The 26,919-nt window shown below is 38.4% G+C and overlaps 7 protein-coding genes and 1 pseudogene across 9 annotated transcripts; 5 read left to right on the top strand and 3 right to left on the bottom strand.

Moving 5' to 3' along the window:
- Positions 1-72: 72 nt before the first annotated feature.
- Positions 73-1,998, bottom strand: LOC130503549 (alpha-1,3-mannosyl-glycoprotein 2-beta-N-acetylglucosaminyltransferase-like; annotated as a pseudogene).
- Positions 1,999-2,277: 279 nt separating this feature from the next.
- On the top strand, positions 2,278-3,841 carry LOC130503547 (amino acid transporter AVT3C-like). The gene has a single exon (XM_056998169.1). The coding sequence runs from the start codon at positions 2,368-2,370 to the stop codon at positions 3,679-3,681; it is 1,314 nt and encodes a 437-aa protein (XP_056854149.1). The 5' UTR covers positions 2,278-2,367; the 3' UTR covers positions 3,682-3,841.
- LOC130503548 (uncharacterized) lies at positions 3,809-4,975 on the bottom strand. The gene is given in 5 exon segments (XM_056998170.1): positions 3,809-4,053; positions 4,142-4,333; positions 4,412-4,791; positions 4,794-4,808; positions 4,899-4,975. Coding segments are annotated over 5 exon segments (747 nt in total). The 5' UTR covers positions 4,915-4,975; the 3' UTR covers positions 3,809-3,909.
- Positions 4,976-5,015: 40 nt separating this feature from the next.
- On the top strand, positions 5,016-8,322 carry LOC108854239 (probable galacturonosyltransferase 3). 3 transcript variants are annotated; one of them, XM_018627758.2, is made up of 8 exons: positions 5,016-5,206; positions 5,350-5,396; positions 5,501-5,600; positions 5,696-5,827; positions 6,011-6,142; positions 6,221-6,555; positions 6,662-7,613; positions 7,700-8,322. In XM_018627758.2, the coding sequence occupies exons 1-8, from the start codon at positions 5,174-5,176 to the stop codon at positions 7,973-7,975; spliced, it is 2,007 nt and encodes a 668-aa protein (XP_018483260.1). In that variant the 5' UTR covers positions 5,016-5,173; the 3' UTR covers positions 7,976-8,322. The 3 variants fall into 3 exon arrangements, with proteins under 3 accessions (XP_018483260.1, XP_018483259.1, XP_018483264.1); XM_018627757.2 differs by having other exon boundaries at positions 5,019-5,206; positions 5,996-6,142; XM_018627762.2 differs by lacking the exons at positions 5,016-5,206; positions 5,350-5,396; positions 5,501-5,600 and having other exon boundaries at positions 6,000-6,142.
- Positions 8,323-11,628: 3,306 nt separating this feature from the next.
- LOC108849893 (protein NLP3-like) lies at positions 11,629-15,168 on the top strand. The gene is made up of 5 exons (XM_056998171.1): positions 11,629-11,893; positions 12,274-12,950; positions 13,380-13,430; positions 13,507-14,239; positions 14,346-15,168. Exons 2-5 carry the CDS (start codon positions 12,480-12,482, stop codon positions 15,020-15,022), a joined length of 1,932 nt encoding a protein of 643 aa, XP_056854151.1. The 5' UTR covers positions 11,629-11,893; positions 12,274-12,479; the 3' UTR covers positions 15,023-15,168.
- Positions 15,169-15,910: 742 nt separating this feature from the next.
- LOC130503546 (protein LAZ1-like) lies at positions 15,911-18,572 on the top strand. The gene is made up of 9 exons (XM_056998168.1): positions 15,911-16,066; positions 16,200-16,438; positions 16,512-16,568; positions 16,666-16,774; positions 16,864-17,054; positions 17,133-17,221; positions 17,331-17,592; positions 17,705-17,956; positions 18,030-18,572. The coding sequence occupies exons 2-9, from the start codon at positions 16,262-16,264 to the stop codon at positions 18,381-18,383; spliced, it is 1,491 nt and encodes a 496-aa protein (XP_056854148.1). The 5' UTR covers positions 15,911-16,066; positions 16,200-16,261; the 3' UTR covers positions 18,384-18,572.
- Positions 18,573-20,639: 2,067 nt separating this feature from the next.
- LOC108848472 (protein ROOT HAIR SPECIFIC 17) lies at positions 20,640-23,371 on the top strand. Its single transcript, XM_018621844.2, has 10 exons — positions 20,640-21,054; positions 21,135-21,176; positions 21,269-21,359; positions 21,429-21,505; positions 21,605-21,693; positions 21,812-21,998; positions 22,079-22,260; positions 22,342-22,444; positions 22,525-22,856; positions 22,938-23,371. Exons 1-10 carry the CDS (start codon positions 20,836-20,838, stop codon positions 23,263-23,265), a joined length of 1,650 nt encoding a protein of 549 aa, XP_018477346.1. The 5' UTR covers positions 20,640-20,835; the 3' UTR covers positions 23,266-23,371.
- A 16-nt stretch (positions 23,372-23,387) lies between these two features.
- On the bottom strand, positions 23,388-24,627 carry LOC108848473 (expansin-like A2). The gene is made up of 3 exons (XM_018621846.2): positions 24,427-24,627; positions 24,048-24,345; positions 23,388-23,959 (listed from the first exon to the last, which is right to left on the bottom strand). Exons 1-3 carry the CDS (start codon positions 24,542-24,544, stop codon positions 23,578-23,580), a joined length of 798 nt encoding a protein of 265 aa, XP_018477348.2. The 5' UTR covers positions 24,545-24,627; the 3' UTR covers positions 23,388-23,577.
- Positions 24,628-26,919: the final 2,292 nt, after the last annotated feature.

The raw sequence follows: 26,919 nt of genomic DNA, 5'->3' as shown, positions 1-26,919 counted from the left end.
TTTGTTAAGGAAAGTCTTTAGATGGGTCAAAACTATAGCAATTGAAATTAATAAACGGATATAAGGATATGCCTTTGGCCACTTTGGTGATAGCTCATCCCAAGTCGATCTCTTAGCATCCACCCCAGGCCAGGGAAAAAATCTGATCGGTAAAGTGCATCTGCAGATTATTTTAGCTTATTAGCATGAGCAGGACATAACGAGATAATGGAAGAAAGGGCAAAGAAAGAAAGCGGAGAAGGATCTTACAGGGGTCATGCACAAACTGCTTCTGCCCATTATCATTCCAAGATGAAGCCGCCATAATGGTTCTAATACATGTTTGCACCCAGATAAGAATGAGAAGTAGTAAAAAAGAAATTACTTAATATGCTCAGCAGGAAAGCTTCAGTAGGTAACATACTCATCCCTATCCATGAGATTAGCTGCAGCCTCAAAGTAATCGAAGAAGTCTGGAGCAATTTCCATATCATCTGTTAAAGAGACAGAAAACCCCTTAAGCAATAGTGGAGAGCAGTAATTAGAGTAAGGGTGAAAGTTTGGAAAAGCCTCACCTTCTAGTATAATCACTCGGCTAAATTTATGTTTGTAAAACAACTGGTCTAGTGCCCACTTGTAGTGACCTGGATTTTAAAAAAAAAAAAGTATATCAGTCATGCAGCTGAAGGGAGGCAGAGAAAGGAGAAACAAGTCCTTACGTGCAATTTTGTAGTAGGCAATAAGTTCGCCAGCCTTTCGGTGACCACTGGTTCAAAATCTAAGTGCTAAAAAGGGGGAAACGAGTCACCATCTCACTTATCTACATGAGGAGAAAAACATCAAACACTAGATTCAGATTTACCTGGATATACGTTAGTTGATTATAGCTCAAAGCCTTGCTCTTGACGGCTTGATTAGATCCATCCTGAGATATAAAGAGAGGGTATTTGAAGCAATGGGAGTTTGATATCTGTTGGAAAAAAAAAGAAAGACAGAAATATAAGTAAGTAGAGAGTTGGAGTAAGATAAAAGAGTTAAAGAGATTAGTAACCGACTTTTAGAACAGAATTGACAGTCCGTTGAAGATAGTCAGCACGACTGCAGGCCATAATCACAACAGCTGCCAGAGGCACCTGCTAAATAGAAGAAGAAGAGAAGGAGATTTTTTATAGCAAGTGACAGCAAGTGCCAACAAAGAAGAAAAGGTTCACAGACCTGTCCACCTTCAGTGAGCTTTGCTATCCCTTTGCCTGAGAGAATAAAAAAAAAGAAAAAAAAGAGGAGAAATTACTAGCAAAAATTCATATAAAGAAAAAGAGAGAGTTTTAGGGTAACGAACTTTCAAAGGTGTGGATAAGATCCTTAAGCTGCACGAGTTGTTGGTCCTGGCGGTTCTTCAAATCTACAAGATGATACCCCCCGGAGAAAGGTGAAGTTTGACAAGTGGGGAATGAGAAAAGAAGGATGAGACTGAGATTACCTTCGAGAGCGAGAATCCGAGACTGTTTAATGCTAACTTGATCAATAAGGGATCGCAATTGACTAGTACAATGGTTCTCCGACTCCAGCTGCAGATGCAAAAAAAAGGTTCTCCATCAAAACTCAAATATTTGTTAATATTCACAGCAGGGCAGAGGCAACCCCCAAGTAAACGAGAAATGCATAAGTAAAGATTAAAAACAAATCACCAAACGCAATGGTCTCAGCAAACATTGAAAACCAAAAAAAAAAAAGAAGAAGAAAAAAACATACAGCGGAACCAAGGCGATCTGCATTACTGTGATTGCGTCTGGAAAAGCCTCATCTAGTGGAAAGAAAAAGACACACACACTTTTACTTAAAGATGGCTTAGAATTTTACGACTAGTGAGTGATACAAATCTCATGAGAGGAGATCCATCCAAATCCAAATCCAAATGTAGCTGAGGATTTAGATATAAGATTCAGACCTGGATGTAGATGAACATGAAAGCTGCCGGTTTATGAGAAGAAATCTCAAGTCACAAGGAACCCTCGCCATTTCTCTTACCAAGCTGAGGGAGGGAGGGAGGGAGGGAGGGAGAATCAATCAATCAATCAATCGATCGATCATCAAGCGATGCGATACGAGGAGGTTGTCTTGCCGCCGGGAGCTCTCTCAGCTATCCTACTTGTTTGTTTGTTTGTTTGTTTGGAACGATGTCGTTTGGGTTTGTCAAATTGAACGGTGTCGTTTTCTTGTAATGGATGTATGTACCCATTAATTAATTAACGGTGTCGTTTCGGACTCCACCAAGTCGACACGCAATTCATCCAATTATCTTCTGTCCTCCATCTCATCTTTGCTATCTCCTCCTTTGATTGATTCAGAAGAAGAAGCCTTTCTGCTTCCATTGTTCCATTTTATCAGATGGGGTTTGCCAAGCAAGCTTCTAGCTCCTCCTCCTCCTCCTCTTATACCCTTAAAATGCCACCACCTCCTAGGGAGGACACGCCTCTTCTCGGCAAAGGGCCTCCTCTTTCTAGCCAGTTCAAGACCTTCGCCAACATCTTCATTGCTGTCGTCGGCGCTGGTGTTCTTGGTCTTCCTTACGCCTTCAAGCGCACCGGATGGCTCATGGGCGTCCTCCTTCTCCTCTCCGTCTCTGTTTTGACCCATCACTGCATGATGCTCCTCGTTTATACCCGCCGCAAGCTCGACTCTCTCAACGGTGGTTTCTCCAAGATCGGCTCTTTTGGTGACCTTGGCTTTGCCGTCTGCGGCTCCCTCGGCAGGCTCGTCGTTGACCTTTTTATTATTTTGTCTCAAGCTGGGTTTTGTGTCGGCTATCTTATCTTCATCGGCACTACTCTAGCTAATCTTTTCGATCCTGATTCCCCCACCAGTCTCAGGCATCAGTTTACACGCCTCGGCTCTGACTTCTTGGGCGTCTCCTCTAAGAGTCTCTACATCTGGGGATGCTTCCCCTTCCAGCTTGGTCTCAACTCCATCAAGACCCTCACTCACTTGGCTCCTCTTAGCATCTTCGCCGACCTTGTTGATCTTGCCGCTATGGCTGTCGTCATTGTTGAGGATTCCATGATTATACTCAAGCAAAGGCCTGACGTTGTTGCCTTCGGTGGTATGTCCCTCTTCTTCTATGGGATGGGCGTGGCCGTTTATTCTTTCGAAGGCGTTGGAATGGTATTGCCTCTTGAATCGGAGATGAAAGACAAGGACAAGTTTGGCAAAGTCTTGGCACTCGGCATGGGATTCATCTCTTTCATATACATAGCCTTTGGTTTCTTAGGTTACTTGGCTTTTGGTGAGGACACAATGGACATCATCACCGCTAACTTGGGGGCAGGACTTATCAGCACTATTGTTCAGCTTGGACTCTGCATCAACCTCTTCTTCACCTTCCCCTTGATGATGAATCCGGTGTTTGAGATAGTAGAGAGGCGGTTCTCGGGTGGGATGTACTCTAGATGGCTGCTAGTATTGGCAGTGACTCTGGTGGCTCTCTTTGTGCCAAACTTTACAGATTTTTTGTCATTGGTGGGGAGCAGCACTTGCTGCATCTTAGGGTTTGTGTTACCTGCTTTGTTTCATTTGCTGGTGTTCAAGGAAGAGATGGGGTGGAAGCAATGGAGCCTGGACATGGCGATAGTGGGACTGGGAGTGGTTCTTGCTGTGTCGGGAACTTGGAGTTCCCTGAGTGAGATCTTCTCGGTCAAAGTGTAATTTAATGTGAGAGGTTTTTCACTTGTGTCCAATTACGTGTGACGTGTGAACCATTATATATGTGTATAGGGGTTGTGGTTTAAGAGAATCTGAAACTGTGATTGTAATTGTATGTTGATGATGATGGTTGGAATAAAAGACATGAGCGCTGTTTTCTCTATATGTAGTAGATACAAGCACAAATTACAAATGTGATAAGTCTTGTAAAAAAGAGAGAGAGAGAGGGAGTCAAGTAAAGCATTGATTTTGTATAACAAAGTGTTGAGTGTGGTCCTTCCAGGAACCACCATGTTCAAGATGCCTCTCGAAGAAACAGAGCTCACCGTGGGACTTGATGGTGAGGGCGGAGATGCTTCTGGTCCCATAACGACCCTGTGAGATACACGAGTAAGAGTGGATGAGAGAGTTAAGAAAGGAAGAGGAGAAAAGAAAGGAAAGGAAAGGAAGGGGGTGATGTTACAGGAGGTCTAGGAATGTCGACGAAGATAGAGCTGAGATGGTATTCAATCTCTGGAGTGAAAACGGGAGGCAGGACAGGTTCTTGGTCCTTGAGAGTATCAGTCATCACCTCCTCCACCATAGTCATAAGGGGGAATTCAACACCTTGGTTTTGGGTGAGAAGGTGATTGAAAGCGTCTCTCAACCTGAGACACTGCAAGAGAAGAGCAACTGAAATGAGAAGAGGGAGGGAGGTGGAGAAGTAGAAAAGAAGGAAAGGAAGGTGAGGTACCTTGGGCCAAGGAGAGTCGAGGTTGGCGTTGGAAAGGACATGGATCCCTGGAGAGACAAGCGTAACGAGGTGCTGCTTGTCACCGTGGAGTGGGCGGTTGGTAACGTAAAACATGGATTTGGACAAGACATGAGCGACAACGAGGTTGAAGCCGTTGTAGAGAGAAGCCTCCTTTTCGATCTCCTGGGCAAACTCGGCAGGGCTCTTTTCGCTCTGCAAGTAACGAAGAGGGAGATGTCCGCGGGATTTAGCATCGGGGATGGAGGAGGTCTCCCTGAAATTGGTGAGGAAAGCGATACGGCCATTCCTGCTGCAACCGAGCCACGTCCCACCGCCGACGAGGTCTCTACCTCCAAGCGTCTCTCCGTCTTCCCACCAACGCAGCGCCTCCGTTTCCCTTTTACACAAAATATTATTAAAAAAGGGATTTATTATTAATAAAGGAGGAGGCAGGGGGGGGCATCAAATAAAATCAAACCAAGTAAACCTGTTGTGATATTCATCTCTATTCAGAAAGAGAAGAAAAGGGTAAAGCGGATGCGATTGCCATGAGAACACTGCTATGCACATTCTTCTCGAACAACGGAAGGCTTTTTTAGAAAGAAAAAGAAAAAGTCAAAGTCGTCTTATAGTTAGTTAAGAAGTGCTTGTAGTTTTTCTTACCACGGAACGGCAGCACGTGCACGTTTCAAAAACCGCTCGACTGATTTGCCTTTTTTTAAGAAAGTTCGGATTCTCACAGTCGCAGGGGAGCAGATCCAGATGATGATGATGTCGAGATGCTTCTTATGGCTGGTACCTTCGTCTCTCTCTATCTCTCTAGCTGGATTGTTCTCGTTAATGTATATGATTATCTCTGCCAGAGATCTGATAAGAGTGGTGGTACTTAGCGATTGGTTTATGGTTTTTTTTTCTGGTTTTGGTGGAGACAATTGCAGGTATTGCTAAATCATGTGGGTGGAGCCATTTTAGAGTCACAAGCACCGTAATGAATGAATGATTGATTGATTGATTCATCTTCCTTTTCTTTTCAACTCTTTTCTTCTTCTTATGATGATGGATGGGACTTTCCTTTCATTTGTTGTGCAGCCACCGAGAACTTCAAGCTTACCGAGATTGTCCTGGATGTACTACTACTACTACTAGTGCTTCCTCTGTTTCTGCACTTCACTACGATCCAGATCTCAAAGTATTTGCTTCTTTCTCTCCTCTTTATCCAATAATCCATTTTTTGTGTGTGTGTGTGTTGTGTTTTTAAAATCATTAGTATCTTCATTCATTCAGGATGTGAACATAGTTGCCACCTACAGTGACCATCACGGTAACATACGCCTTGGTAGTGTCAAAATGGGACATCTTTCATCTTCTTGGCTTTTCGACAATCCTCTTCGCCCCAACACCAATCCTTCTTCTCAGGTAGCTACCACTCTCAATGGAATAGACTTCGTTTGTTCCAACCCCAACCATGTCCTCCTCATCTTCTTATGAGAGAGATTCATCCCTCCTAGAAGCCTACAAACATCTTTTTTGAGATTTCCTTGGATTTATCCTTTTTCCTTTTTTTTTTTATTTAAATGGAATTAGCTAGTGATACCGCAGGATTCATTTCAAAATGATTCTACTAGAATGGAAGAGAATGCTGCAACTTATTCTACAACTAATCAGTCTGGTGAAACCGATAACCATTTTCCACACATGGAGTTTACAAGCCCTGCTAAACTCAAGCGTCAGGTGATCTCTCTTTCACATACCCCCTTCCTTCTTTTGACTCGAATTGTAACATTAGTATATTTTTGTATACCTTTTCAGAGTTTACGTCAGGAAAGGAGAGCTCAACGGACTCTCGACCTGATCCAACATGATAAGGAATCTGATCACCAGATGCAAGAAGCTGCCATTCACAAGTCTATCACCTTTGAAAACTCTGTCGTTGGCAAATACAGTATTTGGAGGAGAGACTATGAGAGCCCCAACGCTGATGCTATCTTGAAGCTTATGAGAGACCAGATCATTATGGCTAAAGCATATTCCCATATCGCCAAATCCAAAAACGCTACCAATCTCTACCTTTTCTTGATGCAGCAGAGTAGAGAAAATCAACGTGTTCTGGGTAAAGCAACATCTGATGCTGACCTTCCTTCCAGGTACTTTACTTTTTTCACATTCTTCTGGTCTGTATGGGTTGTTGGTGAACCAGCAATCTTTTGCTGTTTTTTTTTCTTTCACTTCTGAATCCCTTTTGATCGCTAGAGCCCTTGAACAAGCAAAAGCCATGGGCCATGCTCTCTCTCTGGCAAAAGACGAGTTATATGACTGCCATGAACTTGCTAAGAAGTTTCGGGCCATGCTTCAATCCACTGAACGCAATGTAGATGGACTGAAGAAAAAGGGCACCTTCTTAATTCAGCTGGCCGCCAAGACATTTCCCAAGCCATTGCATTGCCTCAGTCTCCAGCTTGCGGCTGACTATTTTCTTCTCGGTTTCAATGAAGAGGAGGATGGAGTCAAAAAGGATGCCAAGTTTGAAGATCCTTCTCTCTATCACTATGCCATCTTTTCGGATAACGTCCTCGCAACATCAGTCGTAGTCAACTCCACTGTCCTGAATGCAAAGGAACCGGAGAAGCATGTGTTCCATATAGTAACAGACAAATTGAACTTTGCTGCAATGAAGATGTGGTTTCGCGTCAATGCTCCTACTGATGCCACGATTCAAGTTGAGAACATCAATGATTTTAAGTGGCTCAACTCCTCGTACTGCTCTGTTCTACGGCAGCTTGAATCCGCAAGGCTCAAAGAATACTATTTCAAAGCAAATCATCCTTCCTCTATCTCTGCTGGCGCAGACAATCTCAAGTATCGAAACCCAAAGTATCTATCGATGCTGAATCATCTGAGATTCTACCTTCCTGAGGTGTATCCGAAGCTGGACAAGATCCTGTTTCTTGACGATGACATTGTGGTGCAAAAGGACCTGGCACCTCTATGGGAAGTAGACATGCAAGGAAAAGTGAATGGAGCTGTAGAGACGTGCAAGGAGAGCTTCCACAGATTTGACAAGTACCTCAACTTCTCTAATCCAAAGATCTCAGAGAATTTCGATGCGGGGGCTTGCGGTTGGGCATTTGGCATGAATATGTTCGACCTGAGAGAGTGGAGGAAAAGGAACATCACAGGGATATATCATTACTGGCAAGACATGGTACAAAAGACAATTTAGCTAGCTTTCGTGTGATAGAAATGTTTCAGGTATATATGATCTAATGTATAATGTGAAAACTTGAACAGAATGAGGATAGAACGCTGTGGAAGCTGGGTTCGTTGCCACCGGGGTTAATCACATTCTACAACCTGACATATGCAATGGAGCGGAGCTGGCACGTGCTGGGGCTAGGCTATGACCCAGCGCTCAACCAGACAGCTATAGAGAATGCAGCAGTTGTGCATTACAATGGGAACTACAAGCCATGGCTGGGTTTGGCGTTTGCCAAGTACAAACCTTACTGGTCTAAGTACGTCGAGTACGATAACCCTTACCTCCGTCTATGCAACATAAATGAATGAATGAATGAAGAGGTTGGGCTTTGGAGGAGTAGATCACACGAGGAGACGAGAGCATAATACATATTTTTTGTTTTAGTATACTATAGGAACCAATCAAGAGAGGGCGAGGATAAAAATAAAATCAATCGTTCTATTGTTACTTTTAGTATTAAGTTTCTGAAGCGTAAGATCATCTTTTTCAGTCACAAACAAAAGAAAAACAACTTGCAATCAAGGACAATAGTGAGCCCAAAGCTTTGTGTACGAAAGCTCATCCTTCTATAAGCTCAGAACTGTTTTTTTTTTGTAACTAGCTCAGCTCAGAACTGTTGCCTGTTGGTAATGTATGTGTTATATAGGTTTGCCTCTGTCTCGTTTTTCAGTGAACTCAAAAATGAGTGTATTTTCAATGGCTTTTTTTATTTTTTACTCAAAAATATTTCAAATGTATTTTATTATTAATTTAAATATTTTTCTTATTTTACAAAATTTACAAATTTTTACCTAAATACTGTTTCATTTTAACTAAAACTTCATTATATACATAAGTTTAGTTTCTAAAAAAATACAAAGATTTATTTAAACTTATAGTTATAATATAAGAATATTAAAAATTTGTAAAATTATAAAACATAAATAGTAGTCCTTTAGGTGTAATATAACTATTAAAATTATAAAGAATAATTTATAGATGAAAAAGTTAACACTGAAATGAAGTTTTGAATACTGTTCAAAATTTAAAAACATACTATTTGTAAACTTATTTTTCCTTCGAAATGGTACACAATTGGAAAAAGTTTTCTTTCCTTTTATTTGTCTTGCCTCAAAATGATAAAAATTAAAAGTTATTGGAAACTGTTTTAGAGTAACCCTAACAGAAAGTTCTCAAACAAAATATTTAACTATATGAATGATTGTATATATAGATATCTGTATTTTATTAAAGAAATTTCGAAACCATAAGACATTTTGAGAAGGAGTTCTCATGATTTTGAGATTTTCAAAGCAAAATTTAGTTAAATGTTTAATTTATATGTTTTGAGAACATTGTTCTTGACATCTTGTAAGAACTTTCCAACAATCATGTTCTTAGCTCCTCGCTTGTTATCTTGGATGCGCAATCATATAAACTATAACATATAAACTATAAACTATAAACTATAACATAATTTCATAATTTAATAATTTTTACAAAAAAAACATAATTTAATAATACACTAGATTTTGACCCGCGCTTTTAAAGCGCGGGATATCTTATGATGTAAAATTCTTTAACAATATTATAAAATGCATGGTATGTTGTCTATTTAACTTTTTCCATTTTAATCCGCATTTTTAAAACTCAATCTAGACCCGTATTCAATTTGTACTCACGATCTAACCGGTAAATCTATTAATCCGATATATAATTTAGCTTGAGTTTTAAGAAATAACCATTATTTAAAACTTCAATAAACCAGCAAAATAGCAAAAACCCGATGCTACCAGTTTAATTGAGAAATGATCGGTGTGTAATCCAATTTGATTTAACTTGTTATTTTTTAATTTAAAATATACTCTCAATGTTTTCATTAGATATTTAAATACTTAACCATTTTAATTTTATTGTACTTTTTATTATATGTGGTAACTCCACCTGTTACAAAAACTGTTTAATTGTTTTTTATATTTTATGTGAAACAAAAAATATAGAAAATATATTTAAAAATTTAGTAAATTTTTAACATGATTTTAATTGTATTTTTAATATTGATATATATAATTATATATTGAATTGATTAAACTATTGACATACATTTTACTTGCAGCCGACCCAATAACCAAATGACTAAAGCAGTCGGGTACAAAGTCTGCATAAATTTAAAAAACAGTGACTTAAACATATTTTTACTTTTTATAATTTTTATAATTTACAATTTTATTAAATTTGAACAAAATGATATATGATTTTATATACTAATACCGCGTATATTGATCATATATCTCGAAAGCTGATATAATTTATTGGTTATTTCAGATCTTAATATTATTTGAATACATTGAGTATTAGTAGGATAGTGTCGATCTATTAATTTTAGTAGTTAAGTAGGATTTTCTATTTGTGAAAAAAGTTATTAGGATATTTTTTCTAACGTATAAGACTTATTTTATGATTATTTGTAATCTTATGTAGTATTTAGAAGTTATCATTTTTTAAAAAATTGTCGAATATACTAAAAACTCTTAATGTATTAAAATTCATTAATTATTTTATGTTGCATATTAATAGGAAAATAGTATCTGCAGTGTACCAAATTTTCCATATTAATAGGAACTATATCTTCTCAATTTAAATAGTTACCATAATATTTGATTTTAAAAATTAAATGATAATGGCACTCATGTAAATAGTTTGAAAAGGCAAGGGGAAGTCTGAAAAAGTGCTGCTGTTTTAATTGTATTGATGCTAGCGGGAAGATGCTCCCACGAATTAGGGGATGCTCTCTCTCAATAGATAAAAAGATTAGATTCCTGCTAAAAGTCTTATTTAGCTCCTGAGACAGATATCACACGTCGCTTTGGGATTCACGATCTCATTGTATTTGTATCTACTACTTAAAACACATCTACTCATACTACCAAGTCTGTGAAGATGATTGAGTTAAATTGCTAATTGTTTGCTTGGCCCCATGCATCTACGAAGGGAGAAAGAGAGTGAGTCTACAATCTCGCAATTTATCAACAAAAATTAAAAGGAAGGTTTCTGACTATTCTGGTCCGTAAGAGAGGAGCATCTGAAATAATGATCTCATGTTTAAAGTATTAATTTTTTATATCTGACACTTCAAAAGAAGGCTCAATTAATTGTTAGGGTGTTGACTTTCTGTTTAATTATTAAAGAGCCTTCTGATGTCATCCAATCATACACACTTTCTTCTTTTCTTTATACACCTCAGACGTAATTATTTTGGTTAACTATATATAGAGAACCGTAGATATGTGTGGTGCGTTCATTAGTGGATTTGGAATACGCTTTATAAGCAGCAAAATAGATCTTTGAGAAATATATTTAGATTGAAGATTAGGCTCGTTGCAGTGTACAATTAAAACAGAAGAACAATAAACCATATGCGTTAGCTAGATTATAAAAGTGAGATAATGACAGGTTGATGATGTCACATGGAGGAAGATTCAGACAGATTCATCATTGATCTCTCAACTCACCCCAACTATGCAAACTATTCAATATTAATTTATCATCTACTTGTTAATGCTTTGGGAACAATACTTTTGTGCAACGCACGTAAACGAGAGGATGCCAAAAACAATAAAACCAGATATTATTGAGCTTTGTCTACGCTTTTTGTTAATTATAGATGATTAAAATTTGATAGTATTACTCGCATGAGACTTCTCGAACGAGCAATTAAAGATGATTAATTATAGCTTTGTCTACGCTTTTTATCTTTTTGGCATCAACCGGCTTAACCGCATAAACACTTTGTAGTTTGTACAAATCTGCTTTCATTTTTAATGATAATTCACATATTTATCAAAAAAAAAAGAGGAATCATTTAAAACACACAAGAAGCCAATAAAATTTCAACCAAACGCTCTTGGCTACTCTTGATCATAAACTCACTTGGATCAATAATTTTCAAAATAATCATATACAAACAAAAGTTACATGAGAGGTGAGGTAAGAGAGGATTGCTTGTTCAATTGCGACATGACATGTCAGATGTCCCTTTTGGAATCTTTCAGGTGTATATTTATTTATTTAAGTCATTTGTATCTTGAAAGTTGAAACCCTAGCTTTTGTTGCTTTAATCCAAAAACAATTAATAAAGGTGAAAAGAAAGTACATATAGGAGCCGATCGATCGAGTGGGTTGCTTGATACTCTCGGACCTGACTACTGCATTGGACAAACGAGTCATCGGAGATTCAGGAGACTCGGGTAGGTAATTTGAATAGTAAAAGAAGAAATGTGATTATATATGGAAAAGATTCTACACGGTCTAACATTCTACCAGAAAAAAAGATTGTACACGGTCACAACCAAAGATTCCTTTCATCCATCTCTTTTCCTAGATCCACTTATGATTGATTCTTTCAAGCAAACAAAGATTATCTCTCTCACTCAATCTTTTGATAATATACTTGTAACTGGATATGGATTAGTAAAGATTCAAATGATACATGTGATGATGAGGTCGGCTCACACAATTAATTATAAATAAGAAGGGGTTTGACCTTGTGAGCAAATTGGGTTTTTATTTAGCTTCTGACTTATCTCATTTTGGCAGCTCTCTTATTAATTTAATTTCTTCCTTTTAGCAATAACAATCAATAAAGGGTGTGGGGGAGCTATTGGCGTCTGATATTGAACAACAAAAGAGCCTATATCAAACAAAATACCACATGTTTGCATCATCCCTTTTACCCGATCCTCTCGTTAACTAATTACTTTTCTCTATTTGTCGCAGTTTGGTTCATCACATTAACCTCTTAGTTATTTCTCTTTTGTCTGTAAATATCCGGGCATGCTCATGCAAATGGAAGAAAGTATCAACTCAGGCATGGTGGATTTCCCTGAAAACTTTATGGACCAACAACTCTTGTGGGAGGAGGAGGTATCAGTATGGTCATCATTAGGGTTGAAGGAGAGAGTTACTTGCGCCATGGGGCAGCTGCAAGAGGTGATGGGAGGAGAGAAGGAGTTGCTGGTTCAGCCGTGGGTTCCTGTGGAGAGAGGGAGGAGAAGAGTGGTAAGCACGGAAAAACAGCCTTTTTCGCTAAACCTCTTCTCCCAGAGCCAGAGCTTGGCCCTCTACCGAGACATCTCAGCAGACTACAGCTTTGCAGCAGAGGTTGGGTCTGACGAGCTGGTGGGACTCCCAGGGCCTGTGTTCCTGAATAGGATTCCTGAGTGGACCCCAGATGTTCGCTTATTCAGGAATGAGGAGTACCAGGTTCGAGCTTCTTTCGCTCTTCCACTCTGCCATGCTCTTCAGGTAGTATGGATCAATGGAAGAATTTAAAAACCAATAATGATGTTTAAATGATGCTATTGATACTTATAAAAATTGGAACATAAAATGATGGAATATTAATTAGTGGAGGTTAAAATAAACTGATGAAAACCAGTCAGTCTGATTGATACGTATTTATATATCAAAAAACACATATACATGTAGTTATAACTTGGCAATATTTTTTTTTTTTTTTTTGATAAGTAACTTGGCAATATTCTTGTCACTGCACTGTTGGAACACTGCTCAGCATTGACTCGCTCCCAATGTCTTAAATGCATTAATATTATTATTTGTTATGTTGACGTAAGCAACCTTTGAAGAGCTTCAATGGTTAAACATTCGTTTGCTTTTTAAATATATAAACACGCTTTAATTTACTCACACAATCACAGAATTAATTCTTGGCAGGCCTTTGATCTCCGGAGTTCAGAAACCTCCATCGTCCCAACCTCTCTCAAGGTCTGTCTCTTAAAAAAGTTTACGTTTCTTACTTAGTAGCACTCTCTTTAATTTGATGTCCTTTCCACTTGCACAGCCCCACACCGACGACCTTCACCGAGAGGTGGCGTCGATTCTCAAAGGCATCTGCATCTCATACGGACTACCCCTAGCTATTACGTGGGGACACCAACAAGGCTCGTGCCTTTCAGCTATAGTCTCTGCTTGTTACGCCTCTGACCAGAAGAGCCGCAGCTTCCTGTCCGCCTGCTCAGAGTCAGAGCACCATCTTCTTGCCAAGGAAGGAATCGCTGGAACTGCCTTTGCCACCAAGAAACAGTATTTCGCAAAAGATGTGGCCATCCTCAGCTACAGCTACCCTCTCTCCCACTACGCCAAGATGTTCGACCTCCACGCTGCTCTTGCCATCCCTCTCCTGACCAGATGCAGCCGCCGCACCGTCCAATTTGTTCTCGAGTTCTTCTTCCCCAGAGACAGTCTTATTAATCAGAGGCTGATCCTTGATTCCCTAGCCTCCCAACTCATACTACGCTTCCAGAGCTCACCTAATCTGATGGTAGACGACCAGCTCGCAGAAGAATTCACGGACACACACACGGCCCTGACAATAGAGGAGTCACCGTGCATGTCCCACAAGGGTAAGGGAAAACATGTGTCTGTCTCTTGGAGTGGGGAAGTGAGGGAACCTTCTTTGTCTTCTTCTTTGGGAAGCAGAAAGCGGAAAACAAGGGCTGAAAAGGATATCACTTTGGATATTCTCAAACAACACTTTGCTGGCAGCCTCAAGGACGCCGCTAAAAACATTGGTGGTACGTATGCCTCCTTCCTCTCTCTCTCTCTATATATATATATATATACATATGAAACGATGATGATGATGATGTTTTTAAATAGTATTTATTATTATTGGTTTAGTATGTCCGACGACCTTGAAGAGGATCTGCAGACAACACGGAATCGCAAGGTGGCCATCGAGGAAGATAAAGAAAGTGGGACATTCTCTACGGAAACTGAAGGTGGTGATGGACTCTGTTCAAGGAGTTCAAGGCTCTCACCATCTTGCCTCCTTCTACTCAAGCTTCCCTCAACTTCAGTCTTCTTCTTCTTTGCCTTTGCCTTTGCTTGATCCTACCAAAAGTGTCCACAACCCTTCCTCCTCTTCATCATCAGGCTCAAGCACATGTTGCTCCTCCGAAGAGAAACAACTAGTGGGTGGCTGCTTCCACAAACCGTCTCAACTTCAACTTAGCAGCCTGAGGAAGGATGAGCAGAGGGCAGAAGTACGTGTGACGTCATCCCTACCCCCATTGCCATCCGCAAAGGAGGATGGAATAAAAGTGAATGCTATGTTTGGTGAATCCAAGATGAGAATGAGCCTGAAACACCACTGGGGAATTGGAGACCTCAGAAGAGAGATCGCAAAGCGGTTTGGGATGGATGTGACAAGTAACTTCAGGCTCAAGTATATGGACGATGATGATGAATGGGTTCTGTTGACTTGCGACGCTGATCTTGAGGAGTGCATTCAAATCTACAAGTCCTCTCTTTATAAAGAGACCGCCGTCAGAATATCTGTCTCTTCCTTGCTTTGATTTTTTTGTTGTTTTTTTTGCATATTCCGTTTGATCTTACACATGTATTAATTGGTTGTTGGCATCTTGTAAACTCCTGGCTCTGGTTGGCTAAGCCCTCTCTCTATATGTATTCTAGCTTTCTTTGAAGGCGCTAGATTATGATTTTGTGAGGAACATAGTGTTGATGAAGTAGTAGGTACAGAATCATGACCTGAATGAAACCCCAACAAGAAGAATTTGATTAGATACTTTTTTACTAACTCTCTCAACAATGCATGGCTAGCCTAGAGATGATATTTGTCTTGGCCCTACCCTAGTCCATGGTAACTTACTTTTTAGAGGTAAGCACATGCATGCAAAAGATTAATTGCCGATTATAACCAAAGCCAAAAAGTACATTTGGTTTGGAGCAGTGCCTGGCTCTAGGGCTGTGCGAGAGGTGCAAATGCACTAGGTCCTACATTTTTTATTTAGTTTTCTTTACCAATTTAGAGATAAACTAAGGTCTTGTTTATAAATCCATTTCATGAAAAAAATATATGGCACAAGGTCCATTTTTGTTCTAAATTGGAGGGGTCCTTCCTTAAGCAAAAATATCTCACAACAAGTTTAGTGAGAGGGATCCATCCCCCAATTAAGAACATTAATCACAATCATGTTGGTCTTTAAGCAAACCAATTAGACTAACCAACACGTACTACGTTAGCCATGAGGTGTTAATTTGTCTCCCCCTCCTCCTCTTGTCTGGAGGAAAGAGCAAAACAAAACATGAAAGAGTTGAGTTGAGCTTCTTATTTGATGTCAAAAAAAAAAAAAAAGAGTTGAGTTGAGTTGCAAAAAGAAAAAAAGACAAAAAAACAGAAATGGATGGGTTGAGAGTATCGTATCAGTATTGCTTGCCGTTTTAGTATTTTTAAAGGGTAGCAATGCGTGCCGTTTCTGACCATGTCGTCCAAAATACCTCCTTTTGGTCTTCTCTCATCGTCATCGTCATCATCATCATCATCATCATCCCCGAGCTGTGATCAATTCCTTCGCTTGTTGATTGCCTTTCGCCATTAGGTGGGTGTAGTCTCGCTTTTCTCCGATCATTTGATCAAATTATAGGGCGGGGATCTATTCAGCTCAATTCGATTCGATTGGATTCGATTCTAATATGGTTTTATCTTTTTTTTGTGTGTGGGGGTGTAAAAAGGTAGAGGATTAAGGACTTTTACATTAAAAAAGCTCGCATCTTCCTTCCATCCATCCATCCATATGGTATGGGTGGGAGTTGAAGGCTTGGTGATGGAGATATCATCAGCAACAACAAGGCTCCTTTCTTACTCGGCTCCCGCTTGGGCAAGCTTGATGGCTGGTGCTTTTTTGATCCTCACCCTCTCCCTTTCCATGTATCTTGTCTTCGATCACCTCTCTACTTACAAGAACCCTGAGGTTTCTCTCTCACCTTCCTTTTGTTATTTCATCTTTTCATTTGCTTTAATTAAACCCTCTCTCTCTCTCTCAGGAGCAAATGTTTTTGATCGGAGTCATCCTCATGGTCCCTTTCTATTCTATTGAGTCTGTGAGTCAAATATGTCTTTTTACATTTTTTTTTATGTCTTCTTACTTAAGCTAAGCTAAAGCTAAAGCTAATCTAATCTAAAACGATTCAACAACAGTTTGCATCACTTGTGAACCCATCCATCAGCGTTGATTGTGGCATTCTACGTGACTGCTATGAATCCTTTGCCATGTACTGTTTTGGTCGCTACCTTGTTGCCTGCTTAGGTATTATTACTCTCACTCCCTCTTATCCTTTCTTCTTTTATCCTTTTTTTTTTGTCATTCCAAACTTCTCTTTTTTTTTCTTTTACCAGGTGGGGAAGATAGGACCATTGAGTTTATGCAACGACAAGGCCGCAAGAGCTTTAAGACTCCCCTCTTACTAGATCATCACAATGATGATAAGGGAACCATTAAACATCCTTTTCCTATGAATCTTTTCTTAAAACCCTGGAGGCTCAGTCACTGGTTCTATCAAGTTGTTAAGTTTGGTATTGTTCAATATGTATGTATGTTTCCCCCATCCTCCTACATGTCTTGTCTCTTTGAGGTCCAACTAAATACTATTCCTTTCCTTTGGCAGATGATTATAAAGTCTCTCACTGCTCTCGCTGCCCTCATTCTTGAAGCCTTCGGTGTGTACTGTGAAGGAGAGTTTAAATGGAGTTGTGGGTACGTCCATGCCTTTTTTTTTCTTTTTTCTGATAACCACATTGCTATAACAATGAAGAAACAAAACAAAAAATTAATGTTTCCGTTTTGCCTGTGATTTCTTCTGTAGGTACCCTTACTTGGCAGTTGTTCTAAATTTTAGTCAGTCATGGGCATTATACTGTCTGGTTCAGTTCTATGGTGCAACAAAAGATGAGCTTTCCCACATAAATCCACTTGCCAAGTTTCTAACCTTCAAGTCCATCGTGTTTATGACTTGGTGGCAAGGTGTTGCCATTGCTCTTCTCTCTTCCCTCGGTTTGTTCAAAAGTTCCATTGCACATAGCTTGCAGCTCAAGACTAGTGTTCAAGATTTCATCATTTGCATTGAGGTACCACCTACATCTCCTTCTTTTACCAACATTCCTGCAAATAAATATCATTTGTGCTCAAACAAATTCCACTCTGTTTTTCTATCTCAAAGTCTGTGTTGGTCTAACGCAGATGGGTATTGCTTCGGTTGTTCACCTGTATGTATTCCCAGCAAAACCTTACGGTCTACTGGGAGATCGCTTTACTGGATCTGTTTCAGTTCTCGGGGACTATGCATCCGTGGACTGCCCTATTGATCCCGATGAGATTAGGGACAGTGAGAGACGAACAAAAGTCCGTCTTCCACATCCTAACGTTGATATCAGAAGTGGTATGACCATCAAAGAAAGCATGAGAGATGTTTTCGTTGGTGGTGGTGAATACGTGAGTTTTCCTCATTTCTTTCACATGCAAATAAAAAATGATGAAGAGCTTAGGCTATATCTATATGTTGTAGATTGTTAAAGACGTGAGGTTCACAGTGACTCAAGCAGTCGAGCCTATGGAGAAGAGCATCACAAAGTTTAATGAGAAACTGCACAAGATCTCTCAGAACATAAAGAAACACGACAAGGACAAGAGAAGAGTTAAGGATGACTCTTGCATGTCATCATCATCTAGTCGGCGAGTGATTCGCGGGATCGATGATCCGCTTTTAAATGGGAGTTTTAGTGACAGCGGAGTTACTAGGACCAAAAAGCACCGCCGCAAATCAGGTTACACCAGCGCCGAAAGCGGGGGAGAGAGCAGTAGTGATCAAGCTTATAGTGGATTTGAAGTCAGGGGCCGTAGATGGATCACAAAAGATTAAAATTCATTCAAGGAGAGAGACCATTCTACATTAAAGCTCAGGTGTTTTGCAGATCACCAAGAAGCCGTTAAATATTTAATATATATTTTTATGTACAGAGTTGAAGATACATAACATGAGGCATGATTTCTTATTCCAAACAGAAGAATAAACCTTCATAACTTAACAAAATCATCAAATAGCAAACCACACTACCATAGAGTGAATCAATCCGGTTCCGGACCGGCTTGTCAATGTGCTTGACAATTTGAGTTGCACTTTGTGGAATTTCGCCATATCTCCTATTGTTCATCTCTCTCCATATATAACAGCTTGAAAAGTATATTAAGTAAGAAATAATATTGTGTTATCTCTTGTCTTGTCCATCACCAAATCAAGTAGCTCAGTTCAGATAGTTGTGTATCTCACAGCAACCAGCTTCCCGGTTAACTTCTGTCATATCTCTTCTTGATAAAAGTATCAAAAGAATAAGTGAGCTCTCTTCTTCATTGTGCCATTGCAAAGCACACATGTCGCATCTGCTTACGGGTTCCATCTCAAGACTCGCTCCCATGTGGCTAGTCTATCTCGGATGGCAAGCCAAGCTATCACAAAGAATTTTGGGGTCGCAGCCAAGAACCAAATTCCCTGATACCAAACAGCTGAGAACTATAAGACTAGATACTTTCAAAATTCGCCACGTCTGGCTAGTGCTGAAACTTTGGTTAAAATTGTTTCTAATTCCTTTCCACAATTGAATATCCTCGTTGTGTCCCAACCCTTGGTTCTCAATTTCAGAATTTCCTTTTCATACTGATTCACAGCTGTCTCCACAGTGGCATTGATTTCTATAACAAAATATATCTACATAATATATCAAAAACGTATTACTAATTAAACAATAGTGATTTATGTATGTTGTTTTGATTAGTTAGCCAAATAAATAAGCTAATATATATAAGTATAAATTTATAATCGATCTTGTAACAATTTGTTAGTTTGGAATTAGTGATCTCACGTTCCAATCATATTGGACCTTATCTTTATTATTTGTTAACTATATTAACAATCTGAATGTTTTTTTGTTCATCTTTCCACTTTAGAGAACTTCTTTCATGGATTGCAGTTTTTTTTTTGAAAAGCCTCCTAGTGTCTTAATAAATTGAAGTTAATCTATTTTGAAATCCATATTTAAATATCCATCAGAACGTTTTTTCTGAATAAAAAATGAAAAATATATAATGAAATAAATCGGTAGTAAAACTGTTTCAAAAACTAAATCCAGTTGCTTGTGGATAAAAGATTATAGACAGATTGAATATTTTATAAAACATTTCATAGTTCTAATATGGTTGCCATGAAAGATTGAACTGATGGTAAGGTGTCAAAATCATTTAAACCAGAAAATATGATAAATATGATTAAATTAAATTGAAAATAATTTATGGATATGATTAAGTTATAGAACCATTAATAGAAGATATATTAACAGTAATTTATTTGGATGGTCTCAAACTTGAATGATATACTTATTGTTTTTAAGAGTTCTAGGTATACTAATTAAATAGTGAGTGACATTTTTTGTACATATCATTGAGAAATAAATTATTTCTAAATAATATTCATGTTTTAATAAGATAAAAATTATTAGTGAATTAATCTAATAAAATATTTTTATAAGATGATTTTTTTAATCAATCTATTTAAATAGAATAGACTATCTATTCATCAAAACAAACACACTTAAAATCATTTTCCGATGGTTTCTGTTTTGGCGACTTTCCATTGCGTGAGTCTCTCCTCATGCATGCAGGTACAATTCCATTGCTTTTTATTATTGTTACTATAGACAATAACTTGATTTTATTCAAATGCTGTTATATTCCATCCACAATGAATTCTTCTTTTCGGTTTTTATTTAATCATTACATGCCTATTTAATCATTACATGCCTGCACGTAAACACAGTTTTCTAATATTATATTTTCTGTATTTAACTTATAAATTTTGAACTAGTTGGCTTTTAAAAACAAAAGAAAAATTTAGAAGATAAGTCTAATTTTGGAATAGAAAAAAGTAAGACAATTTCAACTGGAATAGATTAGGAGATAAGAATGTAATGAGATCATCAAACAGCTAACTAATTAAAAAAAGTAATGATACAACTTACAGACAGAACAAAGCGGGAGATTCGGTAAGTTGCTAAAACACATACGAATAAAGAGTTAAAAAAAAATATTGAGTGTTTATTTGTTGGAGATTAGTTTGGAGTTAGTCTCATAGTTTCTCGGCAACCAACTTTTGCTCTGCCTTAGCAACGTCATTTCTGTAGAAAAAAATGACCTCTTGTTCATCCTCGGCCTCCTCATTTTGCACACTCTCCTTTCCATTTCTCTTGTTTTCTTCTTATTCTTTGTAGCCTCCCTCCCTCCCTCTCTCTCTCTTTCTCCTTCTCCTGTGTCTTACACAATTAATGGCGTCTTTAAATTTGAAGATGAAGAAAAGGGAGAATTATGGCACCGAACCTGACAAGAAAAAACTGGCTATGGCCGGAATCCGACACCAGTTACTGCTACTCCTTCGCCGCCGTCACCGTTTATTCCCTCTGGTCTCTGCCTTCTCCGGCTGTCTCCTCCTCCTCCTCCTCTTCTCCTTTTCCTTCCCTCCTGTGATCCATCGCTCACCACCAGGCGTACGTTTACATTCATTCATTTCAACAACTTAATATGAAAATCCATCTTCAGAAATTTCATTTCTCTGTTTTGTTTTCAGAGGAAGAATCAAATTGCCGTGGAACCCAAGCTTCTCGTACCCGTACGTTAAAAGCTCTTAGCATTGATACATTACCGAATACCTTCTCTTTTTTTTTTAATAAACACATGATATCATTATTTTGGTAATCTCAGGAAAATGGAGGAAGATCGGATCGGCACTTATGGAGCTCGAAATTGTCCAACTCCTACTATGGCTGCAGCAATGCCAGTGACACCTTTCAAGGTATGTTAGGCACCCTTAAAAAAAATTCCTCTGTTTTAATCAGCTGATGCTTATTGGAATGGGTGGCAGTTTTGGATAAGACGAGTCAAACAGATCGATATCTACTGATCGCTACGAGCGGAGGGTTAAACCAACAGCGAACAGGGGTGAGTTTCACATATTATATTATATACTACCTGCTTGGAGAGCCGATTTGTTTCTCTGACTTTCTTTTTTTTTTTGGGTGGTGGGGGGATCTAACTCAGATAATAGACGCTGTGGTTGCGGCTTACATCCTAAATGCCACTCTTGTGATCCCTAAACTGGACCAAAATTCATACTGGAAGGACACCAGGTCCTCCTCTCTCTCTCTCTCTCTCTCTCTCTATATATATATATATATATTATTCTCCTGCATTTGAAGGAGATTGAATTTCTTGCTTTTTTCTAACACATAACTTCTTTTGGTGCAGCAACTTCGAAGAAATATTTGACGTTGATTGGTTCATTACGCATCTCTCCAAAGATGTCAAGATCATCAAGGAGCTTCCTAAAGGAGAAGAGTCAAGACTCATTGGCCTACAGTCCATTCGTGTTCCCAGGAAGTGCACACCCTCTTGCTACCTGCAGCGTGTTTTGCCCCTTCTTAAGAAGAAGCATGTCAGTCAGTTTTCTACTCCAAAAGTTGGCCCTCTTTGATATTATTATGAGTATGCTCATGATCAACTCTGATATTGCAGGTTGTACAACTCTCTAAATTCGATTACAGGCTGGCCAACCAGCTGGATTCAGAGCTACAGAAGCTGAGGTGTAGAGTGAACTACCATGCGGTGAGATATACGGAGACTATCAACAAGATGGGCCAAACTCTGGTTGACCGGATGAGAACCAAATCCAAACACTTTGTTGCCCTTCATCTCAGGTACCACAAATAAAGAACTCTTTAAAAAAAAAGAAAAAAGAAAATGAATATAGCTAATCAGATGCGGCATGTTTGTTCTAGGTTCGAACCTGATATGCTGGCCTTCTCCGGATGCTATTATGGGGGAGGTCAGAAAGAGAGACTTGAACTCGGAGCTATGAGAAGAAGGTGGAAAACTTTACACGTGAGGATGAGTTGCTTTCCATATGTATAATAACTCTTTCATCAATTCAACACTAAATTAATTTGCAATGTAATGTGTAGGCGGCAAACCCTGACAAGGTACGGGAGCACGGGAGATGTCCCCTGACTCCAGAGGAGATCGGTCTGATGCTCAGGGGCTTAGGCTTTGGTAGAGAAGTTCACTTGTACGTTGCATCAGGCGAGGTATACGGAGGGGATGCTACACTAGCACCATTAAGAGCTCTGTTTCCAAATATCCATACAAAAGAGACATTGACTTCTAAGAAAGAGCTAGCTCCGTTTGCACGCTTCTCATCACGCATGGCTGCTCTTGACTTCATCGTGTGTGATGAGAGCGACGCATTTGTCACCAACAACAACGGCAACATGGCTAGAATCTTAGCCGGAAGAAGGTATGCATGCATACTTGACATCACTTTTTACACACTCTCTTGTTTTATAATTTTCACAAAAAAATATATATATATGAGCAGAAGATACATGGGACATAAAGTAACCATCCGTCCAAACGCCAAGAAACTCCATAAAATCTTCACAAACAGACACAACATGACATGGGATGAATTCTCAACCAAGGTCCGGAAATACCAAACAGGGTTCATGGGGGAGCCAGATGAAATGAAAGCAGGAGAAGGAGAGTTCCATGAGAACCCGACCTCCTGCATTTGTCAAAAGAAGAAGAAGAAGGACAATGAAAAACTAAAAGAGGACGAGCAAGACTCATGGCCATGGGAGTACTCAGACATTGGCAATGTCCCCATGGCCACTAGAAGCGAGTTTGAATCATCAACCAGAAGTTGACCATGATGAGATCTTCTGACTAATCTTTTCTCCCTTTCTTTTTTTCTTTTGTGCTCTTTATGCAAAGAAACAAACATTCTTTTCCAAAACACAAAATGTAATGTCATTTGAAGGGTTACAAGTAGAAAGAAAGGTGGTCCTGTGTACATATATATATAGACCTCTTTTGTACATACATGTATATGTATATCCATCTTTTAATCTTTCTTTAGTTCTCTTTTGTTTTTAATAAATTAACATTGATTGCAGTTAAAATCAAATAATAGTGAATAGCTGATTACACATGAGGCTATGTAAAAAAAAAAAAAAAAATCAGTTCCAGATGTGATCGTCGCATGGATCACAACCTTCCTGAGCAATGTCGGTGATCTGAACGCCGGCGTCGTAGATCTTGCCAGCTTCCCAGTTGGCCGGAAGAACTCGCTGGGACCAGAGCATTTTGCCGTCGAAGCCAGCAGTCACCACGAATCTGAACTGAAGAGGTCCGGTTGGTACTTTGTCAGTGACCCAGACGGCTCCGTGGCTTCTGGTCATGTAACTCCAATGGGAAGAACCAACCTGAGCAATGTCGATGGCTACGACTTCGGTTTGGCCTCCTTGGTACAAGAGCTTTATCGCCAAGTAATTTGGCTTCTTGCTTGATTCTTCAACTCTCACATTCATCATCTTCTTGTTTCCGTAGTCGCAAGGGACTCTGTTTTCAAAATATATTTGTTATTATATTACTACTAAAGCAAAAATATTAATTTAAATGAAATAAAACTAAGGGTTTTGTTTGGAACCTCTGGTATTGAATGTCCACAACGCCTTGTCTAAGGATAAGATCTCTGTCGGCGCCAATAACCGGCTTAGCCATGGCCCTGAAGGCTCTGCTGCTGAGGATAAGATCTGTTTGGTTGCTCATGTTCAGGTCGGTGACCATCACCGTGGTTCCTCTGGTGCTGCAAAGAGAAGGGTTGTTGCATCTGACCTGGAAGCAAGCTCCGCAGCCGGCGCCGTCTTTGTATATTGAAGGCACGGCAGCGGCTATGTGACCGGCGAAGAAACTCGTAGCCATAGAACCATAGGAGCAAGCTCCCGCTAAAAAAAAGAGTAGAAGAAAGACAGGGATGAGAAAATAATTATTTAACAATAAGAGAGAGTGAAGGGATGAGTGAATACAGGAGAGAGCAGAGGCAGAGGAGAAATAAGCAGCCTTAGAGCGTTGGAGACATCGGTCGCAGGCGTCAACGGAAGACGATAATAGTAAAACGACGAAGAAGAGAAAGCAGCTTCCCATTTTTGTTTGTGGTTTGCTTTAATACTAAAGAGAGAAAGATGCAACAAAACTTAGTAGTAATATGAATGATAGATAGACAAGAGAAGTGAGAACGGAGTTTGTGAATATATAGTGAAGAAGGGAGTGTGTGCCAGCTCAGCATCTCTATACACATCGGACACGTCATGGTTCCATGCATATAGCCCTGGTCCACTAGGTTAGATGGAAGCAGCTGGCTGGCTAGCTAGTCTACTACCATTCTTCAGTCCACAACTCAAGAAAAAGGTACGCGTTTTGTGGAATTTACATTTGATGTTTCTTTTGACAATGACATCTTTCATCTCCAAAGAGTTCAGAGTTATTTTGTTTTTTCTCTTCTTATAAAAATGAACAAAAGAACCATTCCCCAGTGTGAAAATGAGTAGATGACGTGGTCTTGCACCGACTCTTTGCACCACAGCTGTGTCCCTTCTCTTCCTCGGGCCTTGTACATGTCGGCTTCCTGATTTTTTTTTTTGATTTTGTTAAAGAGAACACCAACCAAATCACTCTATATTATTCACTTATCTAATAATGGTATAAAATTATCCTCTCTCTATACCATTTTGAATTTTAAAGTTTTCACACATATTAAAAAATACAAAGTTTTATATAATTTATTTTGGTAATACTAAACATAATATATCATACATAATTTTATATTAATTTATTAAAAATATATCTATAAATAGTATCAATTGAGATATTATAAACTAGAAATATTAAAATAATTATATACATATAGTAAGCATGAAGTATGTTATACATAATATGCTATTATGATAAGATTTAATTTGTTTTAAAGAAAAATGGAAGTAGTGACAAGATATTATTTTAAAACAAACTTGAAACAATTATTTGTTTAATCACTGCACATATGCCGTATTTTGATCGTAATGCCGCATAACTGACTGTTACAATTTGAACGTATTTTTTATCGTTTACCACAAAATAGCATATAGTTCTTCATGTATTTTTTTTTTTTTTTTATAGTTCTTCATGTATTAGGGTTTGTTTGGAATTTGTTCTTATTTTTTTCTCTCCTTCCCTAATAAATGAATAAAATGTCGACCAAGAAAATGAATACAATATTAAAGATATCGTTAGTCGTTGGAAAGTAACCAAACCTTTTGCATAGAACTAGCGCTTAAGCAGGTATTTGAAAGCTAGCCAAAGTTTAGATGGTAGCAGATTATATATTTATATTATATATTTTAAATATGTGTTTAATTATAAATTTATTTGATGATATAATATTTATAAAAAAGTCAAATCAAATTTTTTAGACAAAATTTAATGCCATTTAAAATTTGTAATCAATTACAAAATATTGTATCTTTTTATTAGTTGAACGAATTTTATTTAATGCTATTTTTGTATATTTTTTGTTCTCTTAAGTAAGTTTAAATCTTTCTTTTTTCCTTAATCAATTCTTTTTGTTGTGGGCCTTGTGGCTGAAAGGTGATAAGCAACTGAGAGGTCAGTAAAAGAACTAAAAGAAAAAGATTGCGTTTTACATTCATATGACAACTCACTAATGTCCACTAACAAATTAAGAAGTCTAGAACACGTAATAATTAGGCGTTGAGTATTTAGTATTATTACTAATCTCTCTTGATGTTCTGGTTATTCCTTTATAAGTTTGTTTGTCAAAATTTTGTAGAGAAAAAAACAATGAAACCTTTGGTATTCAATAGATTGGTAATCAATAAACATACATGTGATAACAACTCTGTCACAGCAACGGCATTGATTACGACATGTGAAAATATCTTCACACTCTTCCCTCTGTATCTTCTTCTGTGTGTTCATTGTCGGTGTTATACACAGCATATAAGATAGAGATTTGTCTAGATTCTCTATCAACTAGCTGATTTTTCTATATAAGCTAAGTAGCGTAAAGGAGTCCATAATAGTCTTCTTATGCTCGCTGTTTTTATATAAGCCCATGCTCATTGTTTTTTATATAAGCTCATCCCTGGTTCGGCCCACTCCAGTTAGCATTCAAATTCAGCTGTAATTTCCTGACATTATTTTTTAACACTGTTTGTACTTTTTTACTCTTCTTATTGGATACCGTGGACCGCCCAAACCGACCATCCATTGGTCCGCGAAACTCAAAAGTATTCAGACATATACTATGTTTATACTATACCTAATGAAAACACCAAAAACCTTTTGTTCCCATCAAAGATAATGCACATTAAGTAAAAGACTTCGGTACAATTTTCCGACAACACCTTGGTTTTAACGTGAAACTAGTTGCTAATTACTATAAATAAACATAAAACAATAGCAGAGGGAATGGTGGATGAACTGATGAGCTCGACCTTACTATAAATAGACAGTTGCAGGGC

This window comes from Raphanus sativus, unplaced genomic scaffold (genome assembly GCF_000801105.2).
Source record: "Raphanus sativus cultivar WK10039 unplaced genomic scaffold, ASM80110v3 Scaffold1008, whole genome shotgun sequence".
Classification (NCBI taxonomy): Eukaryota; Viridiplantae; Streptophyta; class Magnoliopsida; order Brassicales; family Brassicaceae; genus Raphanus; species Raphanus sativus.
This window is presented reverse-complemented; position numbering and strand designations above follow the sequence as displayed.